Source organism: Pelophylax lessonae, assembly GCF_965119305.1.
Source record: "Pelophylax lessonae genome assembly, chromosome: 9".
Taxonomy (NCBI): domain Eukaryota; kingdom Metazoa; phylum Chordata; class Amphibia; order Anura; family Ranidae; genus Pelophylax; species Pelophylax lessonae.
Genome location: NC_138776.1, coordinates 256445613 through 256467646, shown reverse-complemented (window position 1 = coordinate 256467646; position 22034 = coordinate 256445613). Strand labels below are relative to the sequence as shown.

The window sequence follows — 22034 nt, the reverse complement described above, 5'->3', positions numbered from 1 at the left end:
ATGGTCAGTAACTGAACTAGTCATTGGGATATATCTAGATGGTAAGGAGCAGCGCGACACAAGTTTAGTTATTTGGACACATGATGTAGGCACACATTTAGTGATTACTGCAGCTTCAATGGGGGTTTATGATTTATGATTCCTAATCTTATTAATTTTGGCAGCACACAGGGCTTTTGCTTTTCAATGGTACAGATCTGCCAGAGGCAGGTTAAGGATATCCTCCTGGCATGTTATTTAAAGAGAATTTGCATTTTCATGTCACCCTTTAGGCATTGTTATGTTTTTTTTTTCTTTTTGGAGGATGTTCCCCCAAGGCAATGCCCAGCCCCCATGCCAATCCCTTGCCCATTAGACTAAAAAGGACCATTAGTGTTTTTTTAACATTTGGCTCTCTTTGACTTTGATGGGGTTATTCAACAACTGAACTTCAGTATTGTTCACCAAACCCGCTTGAAGAGGAAGCCAGGTATGTAAAGCTCACCCCAGTTACAAGTTAAAGCGGAGTTCCGGCCACAAAATCGACATAATCGATTTTGGGCCATCCGCTTGCTCTTGGTCACCTGAAAAACAAATGGATAGTTAAGATTTTTTTTTTGTTTACTTACCTTGTTATTGAAGAAAAATATACTCACCTTTCTTCCACTTCCTCCCTCAGCGGCCGCGGCCCGCGCCATCACTTCCTCTTTGCATTGATTCCTTGGAGCTGAACGTCATCGCTCCCAGGAATCAATGCGCCTGCACCGGCCCCGCTCGTCACTTCCGGTGCAGACACGGCATTCCCTGCTAAACAGCTTCTGGGCATGCCGAGAAGCTGTGGAGGGATGACGTGCCCGCACCGGAAGTGACAAGCGGGGCCGGTGCAGTGCATTCTGGGGGAAGAGGACACGGAAGAGGATCACGCTGGCTTCAGCTGCCCACACCCGAGATGGCAGCGCTGGAGAAGAAATTTTCAAGGTAAGTATTTTTTCTAAAAGGTAAGTGCGACCCAGGACAGTACAGAGGCTATCCATTGTGGAATGTACTAGCCCTGACTGTCCCGGGGGTATTTTTAGCTAAATTTCACCCCCGTGGCCGGAACTCCACTTTAAGGATCACAGCTCACAGTATAGCTTGGGGAATCTCAGAGCCATGCTGATGCCAGAACCATGTGGATATCACCAGGCTATCACATAACCCATAGCTCCTAACTGTTCCTGATTTTGAGGGACTGTCCCTGATTTGGAACAAAGTCCCTCTGTCCCTCTTTCTTCCTCATTTGTCCCTCATTTTGGTCTGATCTATATAGTTGTATATACAATGCACTATTTATCTTTCAAAAAGTGTTTTACAGTGATACACCTTTCATCCAATTTCTAAATTGCTGCATTTGTAAATTTCAAAAGCCGATATTAAGGAATAGTAGTGGTAAAAAAGCACTTATGAGTTTAGACAATCGTTTATTTTTGTACAATTCTCCTTTAAGGGGGCGTGGCAGGGGGTGCGTCCAATACCTGCATACTTTTGCTAATAGATGTCCCTCATTCCGATCTCAGAAAGTTGGGAGGTATGCATAACCATCAGAGTACACCAAAATGTATGCAAGATTTACATCTACCTGTGTGTTTCTAGCCAGCTACATTGTGGATGAGTCTCCCTATACAGATAGCTGGAGATAAGAATCCGTCCACACTAACTGTAGAAGTAATATTGCAGGATGGCTGATGAACACAATTCAGTCAGCATACAGAGCTAGCAGGTATCCTTTGCCAAAGATCATTCATTGTGCATTCTACAAGGAGTATTTTGGCTTCCTGGGTGGCTTTTGCTAGAGTCTCACCAGCTGGTCATCCTACAACACCTTCATGTCACATTACAGTGTGGATCCAACCTCATTGACTTGTGCTGAATTTGCTTCCACCACCTTGTCTTCTTCCTTTGTCAAACTTTAAATTTCTATAGGCATCATTCCCTTCTATGTAGCAATGTATATACCGTATGTGTACTGTCATTTATATGCAGTAAAACTCAAAAAATTTATTATAGACACCGTAATTTTCCTTTCCTGGTGCCTAACCAGGGTAACATGCAATTTCTCTTGTTTTAAACCTTTTACGAGAATGGGAGCAGAGACCTGTAGCCTTTGATTTTTAGTCATCTCAGGTCCTCGGGGGTTAGGTTAGGGCAGAACTTAGTAGCATATGTATGCTGCCATAGTTAAGTGCCGGGAAAGGAAAATTGTGATAAGTATGAAACAATTTTCAAAGTATCTCACTTTTCAGAACACTTTCAGAACTTGGTCCACTTTTTTGCAAAAAGGCTATAATAGCTACTGTATTTGCAAGAAAACGCTCGGCTGTCATTGTGACAGGTGGGTATTGCCGATACATGTGAGGGATTGAGGCAGGAGAACTGGACATACTACACACACCCTGTGTACTTCAATTAAGTTTTTTGGGCATGTGTCCCACAAACAGCATCCAAAACTGTTTCATTACCAGTCTAAACTATTTAAAGTATGAAAATACTATGGTTATTAGAATCTGCAGTAGTACGTTGTTTTACCTTCAGAGCTGTAAATAGATCAATAAGCTCCCATTTGTAAACGTGGTCTTCTGTATTTAATTTCAAGTTCTGGTCTTTTTGGAGATTTTGAACGAACATCATACAGTGTTTTTCTGTAACTGATAAAGAAATAAAACTGAGTATCAAAATATCACATAGGCCTGAGGTAATCAATAACTCACTCCTGTCATGAACTCTCCAAGACCCTTTGAGGTAGATAAAACAGGAAACTTGGAATGTTTTTTTGACCTTGACCATCTGGTAGCATGTGCTAAAGTTATCCTGTACTTTTGTTGTTGTTTATCTATAGAGTGGCATCCCATACTTGGCAATCTATTCCAAGTAGTTATGCTGACAAAGTTGTCTAATGTCTACTATTGGCCAATCCTGTATGTGCTGTCTAAGCAGTATAAATACCTCTTGGATCACAGCTTTTGGGCCTCCTCCTGTGGGGAAGGCCCCTGCTTGTTTTCTGTTCACTGTAAGACACGTGGTCTTAAAAGAAATGTATGGCTTTTTTTTTTTTTTTTTGCCACTTATACTTACCTAGGTGGATGCAGCATCGTTCCAATGTTGCATCTGTACCCCCGGCGCCTCTGCACTGAGAAACAAGCGATTAAACACCGCCGATGGCTCAATTCCGACAGCTCCCCGAGCAGGGAGCTGCTGAATGCCAGTCACAGCTCTCTGCTCTGCCCCCTCCTCACTCATTGGAGCGCAGGGCTGTGGAGAGGCGGGGAACGGCCGCCTAAGGCTCTCAGCGGCTTGCTGGGAGGCTGAGCCGGGTGTCGGACTTTAGTCCAACCTCTGCTGAAAACGAAATGCACTCCTGTGATCCATAGGAGATGTACAGCCAAATGAGAGAGAGGTTGTGAAAAAAGAAACCCTTGTTCCCATAAACTAAAAAACTAAAGAGTAAAGTTAGCCCATTTTTTTGTATATTGTGAAAGATGATGTCACGCTGAGTAAATAGATACCCAACATGTTACTGTTTAAAATTGCGCATATCCGTGGAATGGCGACAAACTACGGTCAATAAAAATCTCCATAAGCGACACTTTAAAATTTTTTAACGGTTACCAGTTTAGAGTTAGAGTATAGCTCTTTTTTTATTATTGCACACGCTCTGGCTATCACGGCGATACCTCACATGTGTGGTTTGAACAGTAATTTAAATTGCGGCGCGACTACCATATATACGTTTTCTTTCGTGCGCAAGCTCACAGCAAAGGGGGCGGCTAAATTATTATTTTTTTTTCCTATTTATTTTATATTATTTTTATAAATTTTAACACAGGTTTCTTAAAAAAAAAAAAATCTGATCACTTTTATTGCTGTCACAAGCAATGTAAACATCCCTTGTGACAGCAATATACAGTGACAGGTACTCTTTATGGAGGGATCGGGGGTCTAAAAGACTCCAAACCCCTCCACTACACTTTTATGTATTCAAAACGCCAAAAACAGCATTTTTGAATACATTCACTTTTTGAAACTGCCGTCTTTAGCAGCCGAGTAACCCGGATGTGACATCATGGACGCCGCCTTCAGATTACGTCATCGGAGACCCGATCGAAGCCGCATCCAGCTTAGATCGGAATTCCATCCAGCTGGTGGACGCGCCGGCTGGTTGCTCGGGTCTCCCGGTTGGACGGGAGACCCGGGCAGAGCCGCGGCGGGAGGGGGGGCGTCCCCTCACTGGGGTAACGATCGAGCGGCTCCCGAACCGCATCGGTCATTACCGCCGGAAAGCCGACCACCGACTCTAAACAACAGTACCGGGATGAGGCCTCTAGCTAGGCTTAAAGTGAGCCAACGTAGGTTTGTTAGAAAACTAATAAACAAAACACATTTTAACTAATTTCAACAAAATTCGTAACTGCTTCATTCGGATATATCCGAATCTCCGAATAACCAAAAATTTGTCTGAATTTGTATTCGGAATGAACCGAATTACACATGTCTAGTGCAATTGGACCTAGCTTTGAGAAAACAGGAAGGCACTGTTCTAGGGGGGGATTTTGCCACCCCTCCTTTTCCTTTAGGAAGAGGTCCTTGGATGAGCTCAAGCTTTTGGGAAGAGGTTTTGCGGGTAGGCAGTGTGTCTGGAGAAAGTCCTAAGGCCCCTAGAGAATACTTCCCTTTCATGAGCAGACGGAGGTCATGCAGACCCAAGAGATCCTCCTAGAATCACCCTGGAACATAAAAAGATGTGAACCCCCCATTTTGTAGCCACTGAAATCAAAAGGAAGCTGAAGATGCTCCCAGATGCTGAGTTCCATCCAGTGACTAACAGCCAGGGAGTTGTAGGAGCTCCTCTGAAGATTTTGAGCATCCTACCTCATTCTGTCCTGTCTAAGCAAGCTGAATTAAAGTATCGGAACTACATTATTGTCTGGCCCTGCATTACTGCTGCATAAGAAGCATGCTTTATCTGGGGATAAGGAAGTTCCTCTTTTATTTCCAAGATTCCTTTAGGTGAGGGCACTAGAAACCTATGAACCTCTGGAGAATAGCTGTATACTCCAATTTAGCTCGGGCTCAGGTTTCCTCATTTATCAGGTGCAGTGAAGAATGGATACAAGTGCTGCCAGGTGAGGTTCATCCTACATGACCTCTCCCCTGAAACATTCACAAGCTACTTGAACAAACCTCAAGGCACACAACATGTAAAAATACAAACAGTATTACTAAACAGAGACCCAGTGTCAAAACCTATTTTAAAGGGTTTAAAGCAGGGGTCCTCAAACGCATGCGGCCCGCCAGGGTCCTGAACCCAGCCCGCTGGCCAGGATGTAGTATTCATGTTTTTTTTTTTTTTTCATGAATCACCCAATTAGAGCCAGAGGCTCTAATAGGCTTCAGAAAAAGGTGGACCCGGGGCGCAGAGTACTGCGCCCTAGCCCACCCATTTGTGTGACAATAGCGAATGAAAATTCGCTATTGTCATACGGATCCTTTTCCTGGCCAATCAGGAAGCGGGTCCGAGACTCGCTTCCTGATTGGCCGAAAGGCGAGCTCATGTCATTGGCCGAAGAGGAGGCGGGAGGACTCGAGGAGACGCCGGGGGACTGAGGAGAAGCCGCCGCTGCAGGTAAGTGCACTGACTGATCTCTCTGCATTGAAGGGGGCACGCTGGTCTCTGCATTGAAAGGGGGCACGCTGGTCTCTGCATTGAAAGGGGGCACGCTAATCTCTGCATTGAAAGGGGGCACGCTGGTCTCTGCATTGAAAGGGGGCACGCTGGTCTCTGCATTGAAAGGGGGGCACGCTTTGGTCTCTCTGCATTGAAAGGGGGCACGCTGTGGTCTCTCTGCATTGAAAGGGGGCACGCTGTGGTCTCTCTGCATTGTTGGGGGCACACTATACCTTGATTACTAAAGGCCCCTTTCACACTTTTGTGACCTCAGAGTCACGCAATTTTTACAGCGTTTTTTGCCGCAAAGCAATGCCTATTACATTTTTCTGTTTGAGCCCCCCCCCCCCCCAAAAAAAAATTTGAACACCAGCCGCACTATATAAATAAAAAATATGCGCATTAGAATTCGTTCATATTTATTTCAAACTTTAGTCCGGCCCCCAACAGTGTCTGAGGGACTGTGAACTGGCCCCCTGTTTAAAAAGTTTGAGGACCCCTGGTTTAAAGAGTTTAGCTTACTGTACAGTATGAAGACTTAGGATAACCAAACTCAAAAATTAGATTAGCTTATAATTATCTTGGAAATCTTTAACCAGCACATAATTTATGTTACTTCTCATGGAATGGGCGTTATTATATAATAATTATAATGGTTATTATTATCATATCATGGATGGTACCTGATTTTTTGCACAGCGCAGCCCAGATGTTGCAGACCATCAAAGCAGGGATCTGATTCTGAGATCTCCTCATCAATATCAAATCTTGTCTCCAGTGTGCTCAGAGTTCGGTTTGTAGCGATAGCTGAGCAGAGATCATCACAGCACAGTAATGTGGTGTGACAAAAATACAATCTTGTTGGAGAAACAGGAAATTAAAATAGTGATTTTTGGAAAGCAAGGATAATGCACTGGATACAATAAACTACACAAAGATGATAGAAAGCACCAACAGACCTCACCAAATGCAGTGCAATTGCCAGAATTGCATTGCATAGGTGTGAACACCCATGCAATGCGATTCAGGTGTGGGGGGAAAAAAAGCTCCTGCACCATTTTGGTGCATATGCGATGCGATTTGAGCAATACACGCATCAGTGAGAACCTATGCTGAGTCCCTTATACAGAATGTTTTTATCAGAATCCTGCAGAATATTATGTGATTTATAGTAGAGGTCCCCAACTCCCAGGCCGCGGACTAGTACTGGTCTGAGGCCTTTTAGGAATCGGGCTGCATAGCAGGAGGCTTGATTTAAATTAGTGAATTCACATGGGAATGGAGAGCTGCTGGAGTGCTTTAGGCTGGGTTTACACTGATGCGTCATACCACATTGCATGTCATTTGTATAGTAGTCGCAATGGATTCCTGTTCAAATAATTTGCAAATTCAGTGTGGTTCGCATTGACCCATACATTATGTATGCCTCAATTTGCACTGGATCCGCACCATAAAGGTGCAGGGCCCTTTTTTTTGGTTCCCACTGAAATTGGATCGCATGGGTTTACAGACCCAAGTGATCTGATTCTATCTGATTCCACAGTTTGTACTGCATTCTGTGAACCGATTTGGGGTTGTCATAAACGTTCTATTGACACCCGCAGTGGTTCACAGAGCACAGTGTGAACTGCCTGCGATTCTGATGCGCACAGGAATTGCTGCAGTTCCCGCACCGCATCACTATGAACCCAGCTGTCCATTCCTGGCTGCGGTAGGTGGTGTGCATATCAGCGCATCACCCGTTGCCTTTTTTTTTTTTGTACAAACTTTAATTGAAGTGTACAAAACTTACACTTCATTCATGGCAATGTACAGCAGAAAATACGCTGCTCTGCTGTATGTTGTCATGGGATTCAACATGTATGTCTGCATTTTATCGCAGCCATAGGCTGTGTTGCAGTGTGAATGGGACCCACAGGAAACAACTGTTTCCTGTGTGTCCTTGCGGTGACAGACGTTCTACAATGCCGTTGTAATGTTAGAATTCCATACCTCGTTAGATTTCCATACCCTCGTCACTTCCTGTCCGTAACAGCTGAGCAGCGTAGCAGTGCGCATGCTCAGAGCCCCGAAAACACCATTGAACAGCTGTGAAGTTGAGGAGTGCGCATGCTCGGAGGGAATTAAATAATCACGGTATTGTGTGTAATGTTATACTTGTGGCGGTTACATAAAAACAGTTCGGCTGCAACATCAATCATCTCCTCTGCTATCCCTGTCACCTCCCTGATGTCGGCTAGTAAATATAAAAGCGGCGGTGGGTGTATGAATTCGAAATGACAGAGATCTCGGCTCCGTGATGCGCTTTTATATTTATTAGCCGAGAGCAGGGAAGTGAGAGGGGAAGGAGCGGAGATTATTTATGTTGCAGAGGAGCTGTTTTAATGTAATCGCGGCAAGTGTAAGTACCGTGAGAAATCCATACCCTCCGTAGCAGCACCGGAAGTGACGAGGGTATGGTTTTCTCACGGGTATGGTTTTTTCACGGAACACCATAAAACGTCTGTCGCCGCACACTGTGTAAATTAGCCCTACAGCCGCTCGCATTACCACCTGAGCTCAACCTCCTGAGCTCAACCTCCTGTCAGGTCAGTGGTGTTATTAGATTCTCATAGGGGCACAAACCCTACTGTAAACTGCCCATGTAAGGGACCTAGGTTGCCTGCTTCCTATGAGAATCTAATGCCTGAAGATCTGAGGTGGAGCTGATGCTAGTGCTGGGGAGTGGCTGTAAATACAGATCATTAGCACAGACTCCTATGAAAACCCAAACGATTGGCAAGTGACTGCATCTTATGGCTGTGGAAAAATTGTCTTCCACAAAACCGGTCCCTGGTGTTAAAAAGGTTGCGGTCCGTTCATTTATAGTATAAAGCTGGATACACACTATCCAACTTTTGTGGTTAGATTTCCTTCAGATTTACCTTTTCTATGTAGTGCAAGGGCCTGCCAGATTGCATACAAATTGAAAGTGTTTAGGTTTGACCTCATATTATATGGTTTTGGTAAATCTAAAGGAAAAAGTCTTCAGAAAATCTTATAGTGTGTATGGCTCATAATTCTCACATCAGCTCCTGCAAGGTACAGTCTGGATGTTTCAGTCCCTCACAGATACATTTTATTCCAGAGTCCTCTAGAACGTTCATTGATAAATCCAGTTTGGTAAGAGATCTATTTGCAATAAGAACACATCCGAGGTCATCACAGCTCAAGGGAGTTAAATGACAACGTTGGAGGCTGCAGGGGAAAAAAAAACAAACACATTTCTGAATGGTGCCATTCAGCTTTTTAAAACTCACACTGGAACTTTACTATACAGTACTGCAAAGTATTAGTTTAGCTTATAGCGTAATTTTCCCTTCAACGTCTGTAGGTTACCGTCGGGATCTCTAAATCCCTCACACAGAAAGTTTTTTTCAACAAACTATAATATAATCTAATATAGTACAATTCTAACCTCAGTTCCTGCAGGGTACAGTCTGGATGTTTGAGTCCATCACAGATAAGTTTTATTCCAGAGTCTTCTAGAAAATTATTTGATAAATCCAGTTTGGTGAGAGATTGATTTGCAATGACAGATTGGAGGTCATCACAGCTCAAGTGAGTCAAATCACAACCTTCAATGCTGCAAAAAAAAAAAAAAAATCACACATTCATCTATTCTGCCAATCAGCTTTCTGAATCTGTCACAGTGGTATTTTACTATACTGTCCTTCAAATTATTATAGATTTTAGCAGGGCAGTAGATTTTTTTTCCGGGGGGTGGGGTGGGTTCAGCCTTAATTACCCAGCTACGTACAGAGTGAAGGATTCAGGGTGTGCTACATACAGAATTCTGAATTCAAGGTGTGCTACATACAGAGTGCAAGGTGCGCTATGCACAGAGTGAAGCGTTTATGTGTGTGCTGTGTACAGAGTGAAGGGTTTAGGGTGTGCTGCTTACAAAGTGTAGAGTTCAGAGAGTGCTACCTACAGAGTGCAGGGTTCGGGATGGGCTATGTACAGAGTGCAGTGTTCAGGGTGTGCTATGTACAGAGTGCAGTGTTTAGGGCATGCTAGGCACAGAGTTCAAGAGTGTGCTGTGTACAGAGTGCAGAGTTCAAGAGTGTGCTATGTACAGAGTTCAGGGTGTACTACATGCAGTGTGCAAAGTTCAGGGTATGCTACATACAGAATGCAGGATTCAGGGTGCCCTATGTGCAGAGTGAAGGGTTCAGGGTGCATTACGCACAGAGTGCAGGGTTCAGGGTGCACTACGCACAGAGTGCAGAGTTCAGGGTGCACTACCCACAGAGTGCAGGGTTCAGAGTGTGCTACGCACATAAAGCAGGGTTCATGGTGTGCTACGCACAGAGTGCAGGGCTCAGGGTATGCTATGTACAGAGTGCAGGGTTCAGGGTGTGCCACCTACAGAGTGCAGGGTTCAGGTAGTGTCACCTACAGAGTGCAGTGCTCACTGTGTACCACCTACAGAGGGCAGGGTTTAGGGTGTGCCACCTATAAAGTGCAGGGTTCAAGGTGTGCTACCTACAAAGTGCAGGGTTCAGGGTGTGCTACTTACAGAATGCAGGGTTCAGGATGTACTATTTACAGAGTGCAGGGTTCAGGGTGTGCTACGTACAGAGTGCAGGGTTCAGGGCATGCTACCTACAGAGTGTAGGGTTCAGGCTGTGCTACTTACAGAGTGCGGGGTTCAGGGAGTCCTACTTACAGAGTGAAAAGTTCAGGGTGTGCTACGTACAGAGTGCAGGGTTCAGGGTGTACTATGTACAGAATGCAATGTTAAGGGTGTGCTACGTACAGAGTGCAGGGTTTATGTTGTGCTACGTACAGAGCACAGGGTTTCGGGTGTGCTACATACAGAATGCAAGGTTCAGTGTGTGCTACTTACAGAGTGCAGGGTTTAGGGTGTGAAACTTACAGAGTTTAGGGTGTACTACGTACAGAATGCAGAGTTCAGAGTGTGCTACTTACAGAGTGCAGGGTTTAGGGTGTACTATATACAGAGTGCAGTGTTCAGGGTGTGCTACCTACAGAGTGCAAAATTTAGGGCGTGCCACGTACAGAGTGCAGGGTTCAGGGCGTGCCACGTACAGAGTGCAGTGTTCAGGGCATGCCACGCTCAGAGTGCAGGGTTCAGGCCATTCTACCATTCTACCGCTCCCTGATTGGCTGAATGGCGAACCCATACCATTGGCCGAGGAGGAGTCAGGAGGACTCGAGGAGACGCGGGGGACTGAGGAGAAGCCGCTGCTGCAGGTAAGTGCACTGGTCTCTCTGCATTGAAAGGGGGCACGGCACGCTGGTCACTCTGCATTGAAAGGGGGCACGGCACGCTGGTCACTCTGCATTGAAAGGGGGCACGGCATGCTGGTCACTCTGCATTGAAAGGGGGCACGGCACGCTGGTCACTCTGCATTGAAAGGGGGCACGCTGGTCCCTCTGCATTGAAAGGGGGCACGCTGGTCACTCTGCATTGAAAGGGGGCAGGGCACGCTGGTCACTCTGCATTGAAAGGGGGGAGGGCACGCTGGTCATTCTGCATTGAAAGGGGGCAGGGCACGCTGGTCACTCTGCATTGAAAGGGGGCACGCTGGTCCCTCTGCATTGAAAGGGGGCACGCTGGTCACTCTGCATTGAAAGGGGGCACGGCACGCTGGTCACTCTGCATTGAAAGGGGGGAGGGCACGCTGGTCATTCTGCATTGAAAGGGGGCAGGGCACGCTGGTCAATCTGCATTGAAAGGGGGCACGCTGGTCACTCTGCATTGAAAGGGGGCACGCTGGTCACTCTGCATTGAAAGGGGGCAAGCTGGTCACTCTGCATTGAAGGGGGCACGCTGGTCACTCTGCATTGAAAGGGGGCAGGGCACGCTGGTCACTCTGCATTGAAAGGGGGCAGGGCACGCTGGTCACTCTGCATTGAAAGGGGGCAGGGCACGCTGGTCACCCTGCATTGAAAGGGGGAAGGGAACGCTGGTCACTTTGCATTGAATGGGGGCACGCAGGTCACTCTGCATTGAAAGGGGGCACGGCACGCTGGTCACTCTGCATTGAAAGGGGGCACGGCACGCTGGCCACTCTGCATTGAAAGGGGGCACGCTGGTCACTCTGCATTGAAAGGGGGCAGGGCACGCTGGTCACTCTGCATTGAAAGGGGGCACGCTGGTCACTCTGCATTGAAAGGGGGCACGCTGGTCACTCTGCATTGAAAGGGGGCACGCTGGTCACTCTGCATTGAAAGGGGGCACGCTGATCACTCTGCATTGAAAGTGCGCATGATGGTCACTCTGCATTGAAGGGGGCACACTATACCTTGGTTACTGAAGGCCCCTTTCACACTTTTGTGACCTCAAAGTCACGCAATTTTTTACAGCGTTTTTTGCCGCAAAGCAATGCCTATTACATTTTTCTGTTTGCGCCCCCAAAAAATTTTGAGCACCAGCCGCCACTGCAACCACGGCACCTGTAATCATTTTTGTCATGCTGATGATCACAGGTGCTGTGGTTGTATCATTCATGGCTGCAGACTGTATTGTATACTATTAGTACTCCTGTCAAAAGTACTAACAGTATAGCAAACACTGTAGCCTGAGTCTCACTCTAGTAGTGGAAAGGGTGTTAGCAGACAGTTAGTGTGTGGCCTTCTAGAGTGGAATGTCCAAATCTGAGAGGCTGCAGGATGTGTTGAGTGTAGATTTATGTGAGGTGGAGAGCAGAAAGAAACAGGAGAAAGTGAACTGGAAAGGGGATGGGGGAATGAGGATCAGTGTGAGAGTGATTTACTGCATGGTCTTACTGGGAAGATGTACAGCCATGTAGTACATAGAGGGAGGGGGAATTAAAGCGGAGTTCCACCTGGAAATTTTTTTTTTAGATAAAAATACCCCCGGGACAGTCAGGGCTAGTGCATTTAAGCAACGATAGCCTCTGAACTGTCCCGTTTCACTTACCTTTTAGAAGAAATACTTTCCTTGAAAATGTATTGTCCAGCGCTGCCATCTCAGGTGTGGGCAGCTGAAGCCGGAGCATCCTCTTCGGTGAGGTCGGAGTCCCAGAATGCCCTGCACCGGCCCTGCTCACCACTTCCGGTGCAGGCTCGTCATCCCTGCACAGCTTCTGGGCATGCCCAGAAGCTGTTCAGCAGGGAATGACGCGCCCGCATCGGAAGTGACGAGCAGGGCCGGTGCAAACGCATTGATTCCTGGGATCGATGACGCTCATCTGCCAGGAGTCAACAAAAGGAGGAAGTGACGTCGGCGGCCATGTCTGCAGAGGGAGGAAGGGGTAGGAAGGTAAGTATATTTTCTTTAAAAACAAGGTAAGGGAAGCAAAAAAAAAGTTTAATTATCCAATTGTTTTTCAGGTAATTTAGAGCAAGTGGATTGGGAAAAGTTAATTTTGAGGGTGGAACTCCGCTTTAAGCTGGGGGTGAAAGATGTGGATGAAATGAAAGTAAACTTGTTATAGTGAAAGTAACTTTTCTCCTCTCTCACCTCCGATCACTGCAGGAAGTTCACTAATTTCATGCAGTTCTGCAGCTTCTGTTCAGCCTTCTCCCCGCATCAGAGTTGCTTCATCCCACACCCACTAAGAAGCCTGCGGGATGAATTTGGAGGGAAGGACAATGCACTTTGTGTACCCATTGGCTGGGGAGACAGCAGCACCTACCCCTACTGCCTCATTAGCCAATAGGTAGCTGAAGCTCAACATAAGTGCCTTCCTCCCTCCCTCCTGACATCAAACAGGACCTCACAAGTACCAACCTGTTGTTCTACAATGTGGGCAGGTCGGGAACAAATGTATTTTTAACTGGTCTTCCCAATAGCAGTGCGGTTCCCGCAGCTGATAGGCTACACTAGCCTAGTTGCTTTGACATTAACTGATGCTCTGGGGGTAGAGGTTTGGACCCCCCTGACCCCTCCCCTTATCTACGTCCCTGTAATGTCATTCTCACTTCAGCTCCTTTAGAGTACAGCCTGGATCTCTGAGTCCCTCACACAGAAGTTTAATTCCAGAGTCCTTCAAACTGTTTGATGATAAATCCAGACTGGTGAGAGATCGGTTTGTCATAAGAAGAGAGCGGAGGTCATCACAGCACACATGAGTGAAATCACATTGCCAGATTCTGCAGAGGCAAAGCAAATGCAGTTAACTATGCTTAAAAAAATTACAAGCAGTTATTGAAAATTATTGTATTAATTAACCTCCCTGGTGGTATGATTATGTCAGGAATTACATACCAAAAGTGGTACAATTTTTTCATGGAAATTTGGCGTTATGTATTATAGGCCTACAATTCTTAGTAATTACTGACTTAAACCTGACCAAAACAAGAGTCTAGTAGACATCCCAGATGTGATAAATTTGAAACACAAACGCATGAATTATAATCGAATCAATAATATCATTTTATTATTTAATATATAATATACATAATAAAATTATATTATTGATTAGATTATAATTCATGCATTATATAATATATATATATATATATATATATATATATATATATATATATATATGTGTGTGTGTGTGTGTGTATATATATATATAATATAAAATGTGTTATGTGTTTGTGTTTTGTGCAATGTTTTTTTTTTTTTTTTTTAATTTCCCTCCCTAGTTCCGCTCCCATGCAGCATTGCTGCTGCAGGGAACGGAACTAGGAAGTCATCACACCGACGGAGGAGCGGCGGGACTATCAACTAGCGGTCACAGCAATGAGAGATTATCGCTGGATCGCCAGGAGAAGGTAAGAGACACCGCTGCGCTCTCTGCACATCTACCCCGAGCGTGACTCGGGGATACCGATCCTGCACTAAAAAATCCACCCCGAGTCACGCTCGGGATTACCGCCAGGGGGGTTAAAGGGCAATCTCAGCTCAGTTTTGTTTGATAACAGTTTCTATGTCGACCCTCCCAAAGAAGTTTTATTTCAGGGTCCTACTGATTCTTATACACATTATATAGTATAAATAAAATCTCAGCTATTGTAGGGTACAGCCCAGATGTCTGAGATCTTAAAAATAAAAAAGGTTATTTCATAGTCCTGCATGGCATTATTTTATTTATAGTATATTTCTGTTTCAATGTTTTTATTAAAGTATTTCACAATAACAAAGAAAATACAATGAGAAAAGAACATGTCTTCCCCAATTGTCCAACATATATCAAAAAAATGCAAACCCTCCAGTACTTGCCAAGAAATCTTCTTGAGGCTCGGTTTACACTTGTGCGATGCGGGAAGGCTGCGAATGTGCAGCCTGTTCCCGCATCGCATCTGCACATCTGGCAGTTCACACTGCCATATGCGATACACAGGGGGTGTCAATTAAATGTTAACGACACCCCCAGTTTCATCGCATATCGCAGTGCTATCTGACAGTTCGCACAGAATCGGATCGCACAAGTGTGAACCACTGTGCGATCCGATTCTGAGGCGGCTGAAAAAATGCCTCCTGTGCGTCTTTGGTGCAGATGCAGTGCGAATTCAGCCATACAAAGTGTATGGCTGAATTTGCATCCGCACAGGAGATCGCATGTAATGAAGGAGCAGTGCGCTCCGAATTACATGCGATCTCGCAAGCTGCAATAATGTTAACCGGCACTGAGACAATGAAAAGCTTCCCAAAACTGTATGGAACATTCTAACTTTGTGGGTTAGCTGTTATGCTAAGTAAATGTTTATGTTCGAATAAAATACATCAACAATAACAAAACAAATCTATTCGTGTCATGACCCTATCCCTAAGGACAGGCATCACTCTCACGTGCAGGCTTGACAATTGGGAGAACCCAGTAATGATAACCTCTGAGTTTTAGAGTAGAGAAAAGTAGGAAAAGGAAAAGAGTAAAGCTTAAAGAAGAGAGAAAAGAAATTGGACCAGACCCCCACTCCGAACCCCACAATCCCAGAACCCAGGCTATTGCATTTATAGTATATTTCTCACCTCAGCTTCTGCAGGGTACAGCCTGGATGTCTCAGACCCTCACAAAGAACTTTTATTCCAAAGTCCCCTAGAAAGTTCAATGATAAATCCAGTCTGGTGAGAGATTGATTTGCAATAAAAACAGATTGGAGGTCATCACAGCTCAAGGAAGTCACACAACAACATTCGAAGCTGCAGGAAAAAATCCACACACATTGTTATACTGAGGGACATATCAGTATGAATGTTATACCTTTTTCTCAAGCTAAATCTATTGAAAACTAAGTGTAGCACGACCCCCACAGGGGCTGCTGAATATGTTTGTTTCCTCCTCACTTTCTTGACCCTGAGGCACCTCCAACCCGCTTGACACTATAGATTCTGACATGGTAGTTCAGAGAAACAGCAATGACACTTAAATATAGGTATATCAGTTCAGTTTACTGACTTTAAGAGAAAAGGAACAAATGCAGTTTCAACACAACAGGAAATATGAAGGTAAAGAACCAGAGTGAGATTCTGAGTCTTAAAATCCCAAAAGCGCTGAGCAACTCAGAATCCTATCTTTCAATAATGTCAGGGATAAATAGATATAACAATATCTAACTGAAGAAGCATATGAATATGGCTGCAATAATAATGCAATTCTGCTTATGAATGTGTGAGAGTGACAAATCAGACATCTAGCACTGCATTAACTAGATAAGACAGTCACATCTGACTAACTCAGCTGCATGAATATAACACAACTGAACATATATCAATCTTAGATATAACCTTGAAAAGTGCACTCTATCACTGAATTAAGTCGTGAGTCTCTTGCTGAGCAAGGCCTTGCTAATCTTCGCCAGCAGCAGGAGCTCAAATCATTCCATGAATTATATTTGTAATCCAAAGGGAGAAAGGGGTACTTGTATCCAGGATCTGACTAAATAATATCAGTATAATTTGCTGTGTGTATACAGATGCAGCCTTCCGATTCACCACGCACTAGGCAAAAGCAACAGTGTCTTATGGCAACCGCCTGCTATGTTATAGTTCTCTTTGTAATTGTACTGCGTCACAAGCCCGTTCTCTGTGTCCGTGACCTGCTGTGCTCACTACAATTAGGTATTTCTCCCCCGATCCTCTGACTCCTCTCTCTGACAGTCCTTCGCATCAGACCGGTCACTCCTCCACCTCTCCCAGGTGTTACCGCTCTGGATCAGTCACTCCTCAGTGACATCCGCCACCTCTCCCAGATGTCTCTGCACTAGGCCACGGCCTTGCATGCTCCGGCTCTGTCCACCTCACACGCGGTCCCCGAGGCAAGAGAGCGAATATCCAACCCCGCCCCTTATTTATAGACTCTCCCATAATCCCCTGCGGAACCCACAGCTCTCTGGAAGGATAGTTCCATCCAGCCCACTTTGCACAGTCTTCATCCTCCTCTGGACTATATATCCCACTACTCTTCAGTAGTGATCGACCGATATCGTTTTTTCGTTACCAATATTTTGCCGATCGCATATTGGTATTATCGGACGATAATTGGTGTTATCGGCCGATATTTACACACATGTAAAAATCATGCTCATTCTTCACACCTTAACTGCATAAAAACAGATATGAAAACTTCAATTCCAGGGACATTTGCTTTGCATTTCACATCCGGATTGTGCATTAATGCATAAAACTGACTGCACTGCAGTAACATATTGCAGTGTGTGAGTCCACTACTGCAGCATGTTTATGATAAAAGTGCTGCAGTAGTGAACTCACAGACTGCAATATGTTACTGCAGTGCAGTCAGTGCAAAACAGCTAGAAAAAAACTAGGCAACAACAACAGCTACACAAAATACACATACAGTGGATTGGATGGACTGGAGTCAGTGGAATAGGACTACCTCTGCAGTAAGGCATTGACTGCAACTAATGCAGTGCAGTCAGTGCAAAACTGCTAGAAAAAGAGCAAGGCAACAGCTACACAATATCACAGTGGATTGGACTGGACTGGAGTCAGTGGAGGACTACCCTCTGCAGTAGGGCACTCACTGCAACTACAGCAGTCAGTGCAAAACTGCTAGAAAAAAGCTAGGCAACAGCTAGACAGTGGATTGGATAGGAGTCAATGGACTACCTCTGCAGTAGGGCACTCACTGCAACTACAGTAGTCAGTGCAAAACTGCTAGAAAAAAAACTAGGCTACAGCTAGACAGTGGATTGGATAGGAGTCAGTGGACTACCTCTGCAGTAGGGCACTCACTGCAACTACAGCAGTCAGTGCAAAACTGCTAGAAAAAAAGGTAGGCAACAGCTACACATTGGATTGGAGTCTTAGCAGTAGGGCACTCACTGCAACTACAGCAGTCAGTGCAAAACTGCTAGAAAAAAAAGGTAGGCAACAGCTAGACAGTGGATTGGAGTGGAGGAGTGGACACTACTTTTTTCAATACTCCCAGTTAAGTAGAACAATAATATAATGAAGAAAGCTGAATATTTCAGCATGTCCATGGTCACCTGTTAAAGGTCTTCTGTTTTGTTCAAACAATGCTGCAACTTCATAAACATGCTCAGGAGTGGAGGACAGAGGAGCAGAGAGAGAGAGGTATCTTCTAGCATGGGAAGCAAGTCTTTTGTAGCATGCCTCATTTTCTCTCCACCGCTGAAGAGGATGACTTCTTCTGTCAATTACGGCTTCTTTCAAATAGAGATGAAGTTCATCATCAAGGCTCATCGTTGCAGATTCAGAAGAAGAAATTGAATCCTCCGCATGAGGCCCCAATAAAACACAGAAAATGTCCTGATCAATTAGACGACGATGAAGCAGATTCTCTTCTGTTTATTGACGTATTTTGGACATTTGTCTATTTTTTCAGCATGCTGCTCTTCATAAAAGTAGTGTTTTGGACTTTTCTTTTCGCCTTAGCCAATACATCATCAGAAGAGAAAGCATGGTTCTTGTATCGAGGATTCAAAAGACTTGCAAGCACAACATGTTTAATCTCTTCATGCTTCTCAAAACATATATCAATCAAAGCTCTTTGGCTTGACAGACCATCATTTGAAAGTTGGAGGGTGTTGTGTGCCATGATGACACAGAGGTCTGACGTATCAGCAAGCCTCCTCACTCCTTTAGACATGTTTGCTCCACTGTCTCTAAGTTGCGCAAGCATCACTCGGTCTTTGTTGATTCCCCATTCTTCAAGCATGCCTAGAAACATTTCTCTACTGTACTCAGCTGTGTGGGATCCTCGCATCACTTTTGTATTCAACACCAATTGCCTTTTTGTCCATCCGCTGTCAATGAAGTGGCATGTAAGAATGAGTAGTGACTTGGACTATGTTTGTGACCAGCAGTCCTTCGTGAATGAGAGTCAGTTGCCACAGCATTCTCTGGTTGCAGCATAGCCTTTACTTTGTCAACTCCCTTTTAGTTTAGCTTTGCCAGCATTTATGTTTGATAATACTTCTCACTCTTCAGTGTGTAGCTTGGCTCAAGCATGGACATCAACCGCTTAAATCCTGAGTCAGACACCATTGTAAATGGCTGGCTATCAGTGACAATCATCTCTGTGATTATTCTGTGCAGCAGTTGGGATCTTCCATCTGAATCTAGACAATGACATCTGTTTTTTTTTTTCACAAACATATCTGTTATTGTTGCCTGGGATAGTGGAGGAGGTATTGAATAAAAATCACATTGATATTCATTTTGTTTTTTCTGTGCTACATGATACAATTCAATATGATGAACTTTTATATGGGCCCAAATATTTGAGGTATTTTTGTTTTTTTGCAGTTACTGATCCCATGCTTATGTTGCTTGTACATGTGTTGCACACTGCTGCTTTTCCTGAAGATGGTTGAGACGAGAAATAGTCCCAGACCACACTTTTACTCTTTCTCTCCTCATCCATTTACATTTAAACTTGAAATACACAAAACAGATTAAATAAATGGCTTGCTGAAGCTGAAGTTTCTGCTGATGCTGGCACTTGCACCCTGTTGTGGGTTGGTGGCTGACGCCTGGCAGTGTGGCTGGCTTGGTGTCACCATGTTTTGGGTGGCTTGCATGACGGAACACTGTGGTGGCTGGCTGATGTCATCCTGTTCTGGGTGGCTGGCTTGCAGGAACACTGTGGTGGCACTGGCTGGCTGGCTTGGTGTCACCCTGTTCTGGGTGGCTGGCTTGCAGGAACACTGTGGTGGCACTGGTTGGCTGGCTGGCTTGGTGTCACCCTGTTATGAGTGGCTGGCTTGCAGGAACACTGTGGTGGCTGGCTTGCTTGGTGTCACCCTGTTATGGGTGGCTGGCTGGCTTGGTGACTGTTGTCACCTTGTTATAGGTGTCTGGCTTTTAGGAACAGTCTGTGGTGGCGGGTTGGCAGGCTTGGTGGTGTCACCCTGTTTTGGATGGGTGGCTGGCTGGCTTGGTGACTGGTGTCACCTTGTTATTGGTGGCTGGCTTTCAGGAACAGTCTGTGATGGCTGGTTGGATGGCTTGGTGTCACCCTGTTATGGGTGGCTGGCTTGCAGGAACACTGTGGTGGCGCTGGCTGGCTGGCTTGGTGTCACCCTGTTATGAGTGGCTGGCTTGCAGGAACACTGTGGTAGCTGACTGGCTTGGTGTCACCCTGTTATGGGTGGCTGGCTGGCTTGGTGACTGGTGTCACCTTGATATTGGTGGCTGGCTTTTAGGAACAGTCTGGGGTGGCTGGTTGGCAGGCTTGGTGGTGTCACCCTGTTATGGATGGGTGGCTGGCTGGCTTGGTGACTGGTGTCACCTTGTTATTGGTGGCTGGCTTTCAGGAACAGTCTGTGGTGGCTGGTTGGATGGCTTGGTGTCACCCTGTTATGGGTGGCTGGCTTACAGGAACACTGTGGTGGGTGGCTGGCTTGCAGGAACACTGTGGTGGGTGGCTGGCTTGCAGGAACAGTCTCTGTGGTGCCTGGTTGGCTTGCTTGGTGTCACCCTGTTATGGGTGGCTGGCTTGCAGGAACACTGTGGGGGTGGCTGGCTTGCAGGTACACTGTGGTGGGTGGCTGGCTTGCAGGAACAGTCTCTGTGGTGCCTGGTTGGCTGGCTTGGTGTCACCCTGTTATGGGTGGCTGACTTGCAAACACTGTGGTGGGTGGCTGGATAGGTGTCACCTTGTTATGGGTGGCTGGCTTGCAGGAACACTGTGGTGGGTGGGTGGCTGACTTGCAGGAACACTGTGGTGGGTCGCTGGCTTGCAGGAACACTGTGGTGGGTGGCTCGATTGGTGTCACCCTGTTATGGGTGGCTGGCTTGCAGGAACACTGTGGTGGGTGGCTGGTTTCGCAGGAACACTGTGGTGGGTGGCTGGCTTGCAGGAACACTGTGGTGGGTGGCTGGCTTGCAGGAGCAGTCTCTGTTGTGCCTGGTTGGCTTGCTTGGTGTCACCCTGTTATGGGTGGATGGCTTGAAGGAACACTGTGGTGGGTGCCTGGATTGGTGTCACTCTGTTATGGGTGGCTTGCTTGCAGGAACACTGTGGTGGGTGGCTGGCTTGCAGGAACACTGTGGTGGGTGTCTGGCTTGCAGGAACACTGTGGTGGTTGTCTGGCTTGCAGGAACAGTCTCTGTGGTGCCTGGTTGGCTGGCTTGATGTCACCCTGTTATGGGTGGCTGGCTTGCAGGAACACTGTGGTGGGTGGCTGGATTGGTGTCACCCTGTTATGGGTGGCTGGCTTGCAGGAACACTGTGGTGGGTGGCTGGCTTACAGGAACACTGTGGTGGGTGGCTGGCTTGGTGTCACCCTGTTATGGGTGGCTGGCTTGCAGGAATACTGTGGTGGGTGGCTTGATTGGTGTCACCCTGTTATGGGTGGCTGGCTTGCAGGAACACTGTGGTGGGTGGGTGGCTGGCTTGCAGGAACACTGTGGTGGGTGGGTGTCTGGCTTGCAGGAACACTGTGGTGGGTGTCTGGCTTGCAGGAACACTGTGGTGGGTGGCTTGCTTGCAGAAACACTGTGGTGGGTGGGTGGGTGGCTGGCTTGCAGGAACACTGTGGTGGGTGGGTGGCTGGCTTGCAGGAACACTGTGGTGGGGGGCTGCCTTGGTGTCACTCACTCACCCTGGCCTGTTGTGGCAGGTAGCTGCTGGCTTTCTGGAACACTGGTCATGGTGGCAGGTGGCTGGCTTGGTGTCATCTGAGTAGCTGGTTGCTTGCTCGCTTTAGCTGGCACCCTGTTGTGCTGGGTGGCTGAGGCCAGGGCCTGTGGGTGGATGGATGGCTGGCAGCGTGACCGGACCGGACTGTAGCTGGCTGTAACACGAGGCTGTGGGAGGCGGTCATAAGTGCAGTGCGCGGGGTGAAATGGCGTCACGTACGGGCCGCGCAGGCATGGGAGGCGGTGTTAGAAGGCAGAACTTGTGCGCGGAGCATACGAAATGACGTCACGAAAATATCG

At 46.3% G+C, this 22034-nt stretch overlaps 1 protein-coding gene across 1 annotated transcript in view; it reads right to left on the bottom strand.

Annotated features, from left to right (window-relative positions):
* Window positions 1-22034, bottom strand: part of LOC309564396 (uncharacterized protein) — a 107914-nt gene that overhangs the window by 20048 nt on the left and 65832 nt on the right. The window contains exons 17-22 of the mRNA XM_082269024.1: window positions 15636-15806; window positions 13637-13807; window positions 9138-9305; window positions 8747-8917; window positions 6364-6537; window positions 2545-2663 (exon numbers count right to left, since the gene is read on the bottom strand). Of these exons, the coding sequence (XP_082125150.1) occupies window positions 2564-2663; window positions 6364-6537; window positions 8747-8917; window positions 9138-9305; window positions 13637-13807; window positions 15636-15806 (955 nt within the window). The 3' untranslated portion in view covers window positions 2545-2563. The remainder of the gene's footprint in view (window positions 1-2544; window positions 2664-6363; window positions 6538-8746; window positions 8918-9137; window positions 9306-13636; window positions 13808-15635; window positions 15807-22034) is intronic.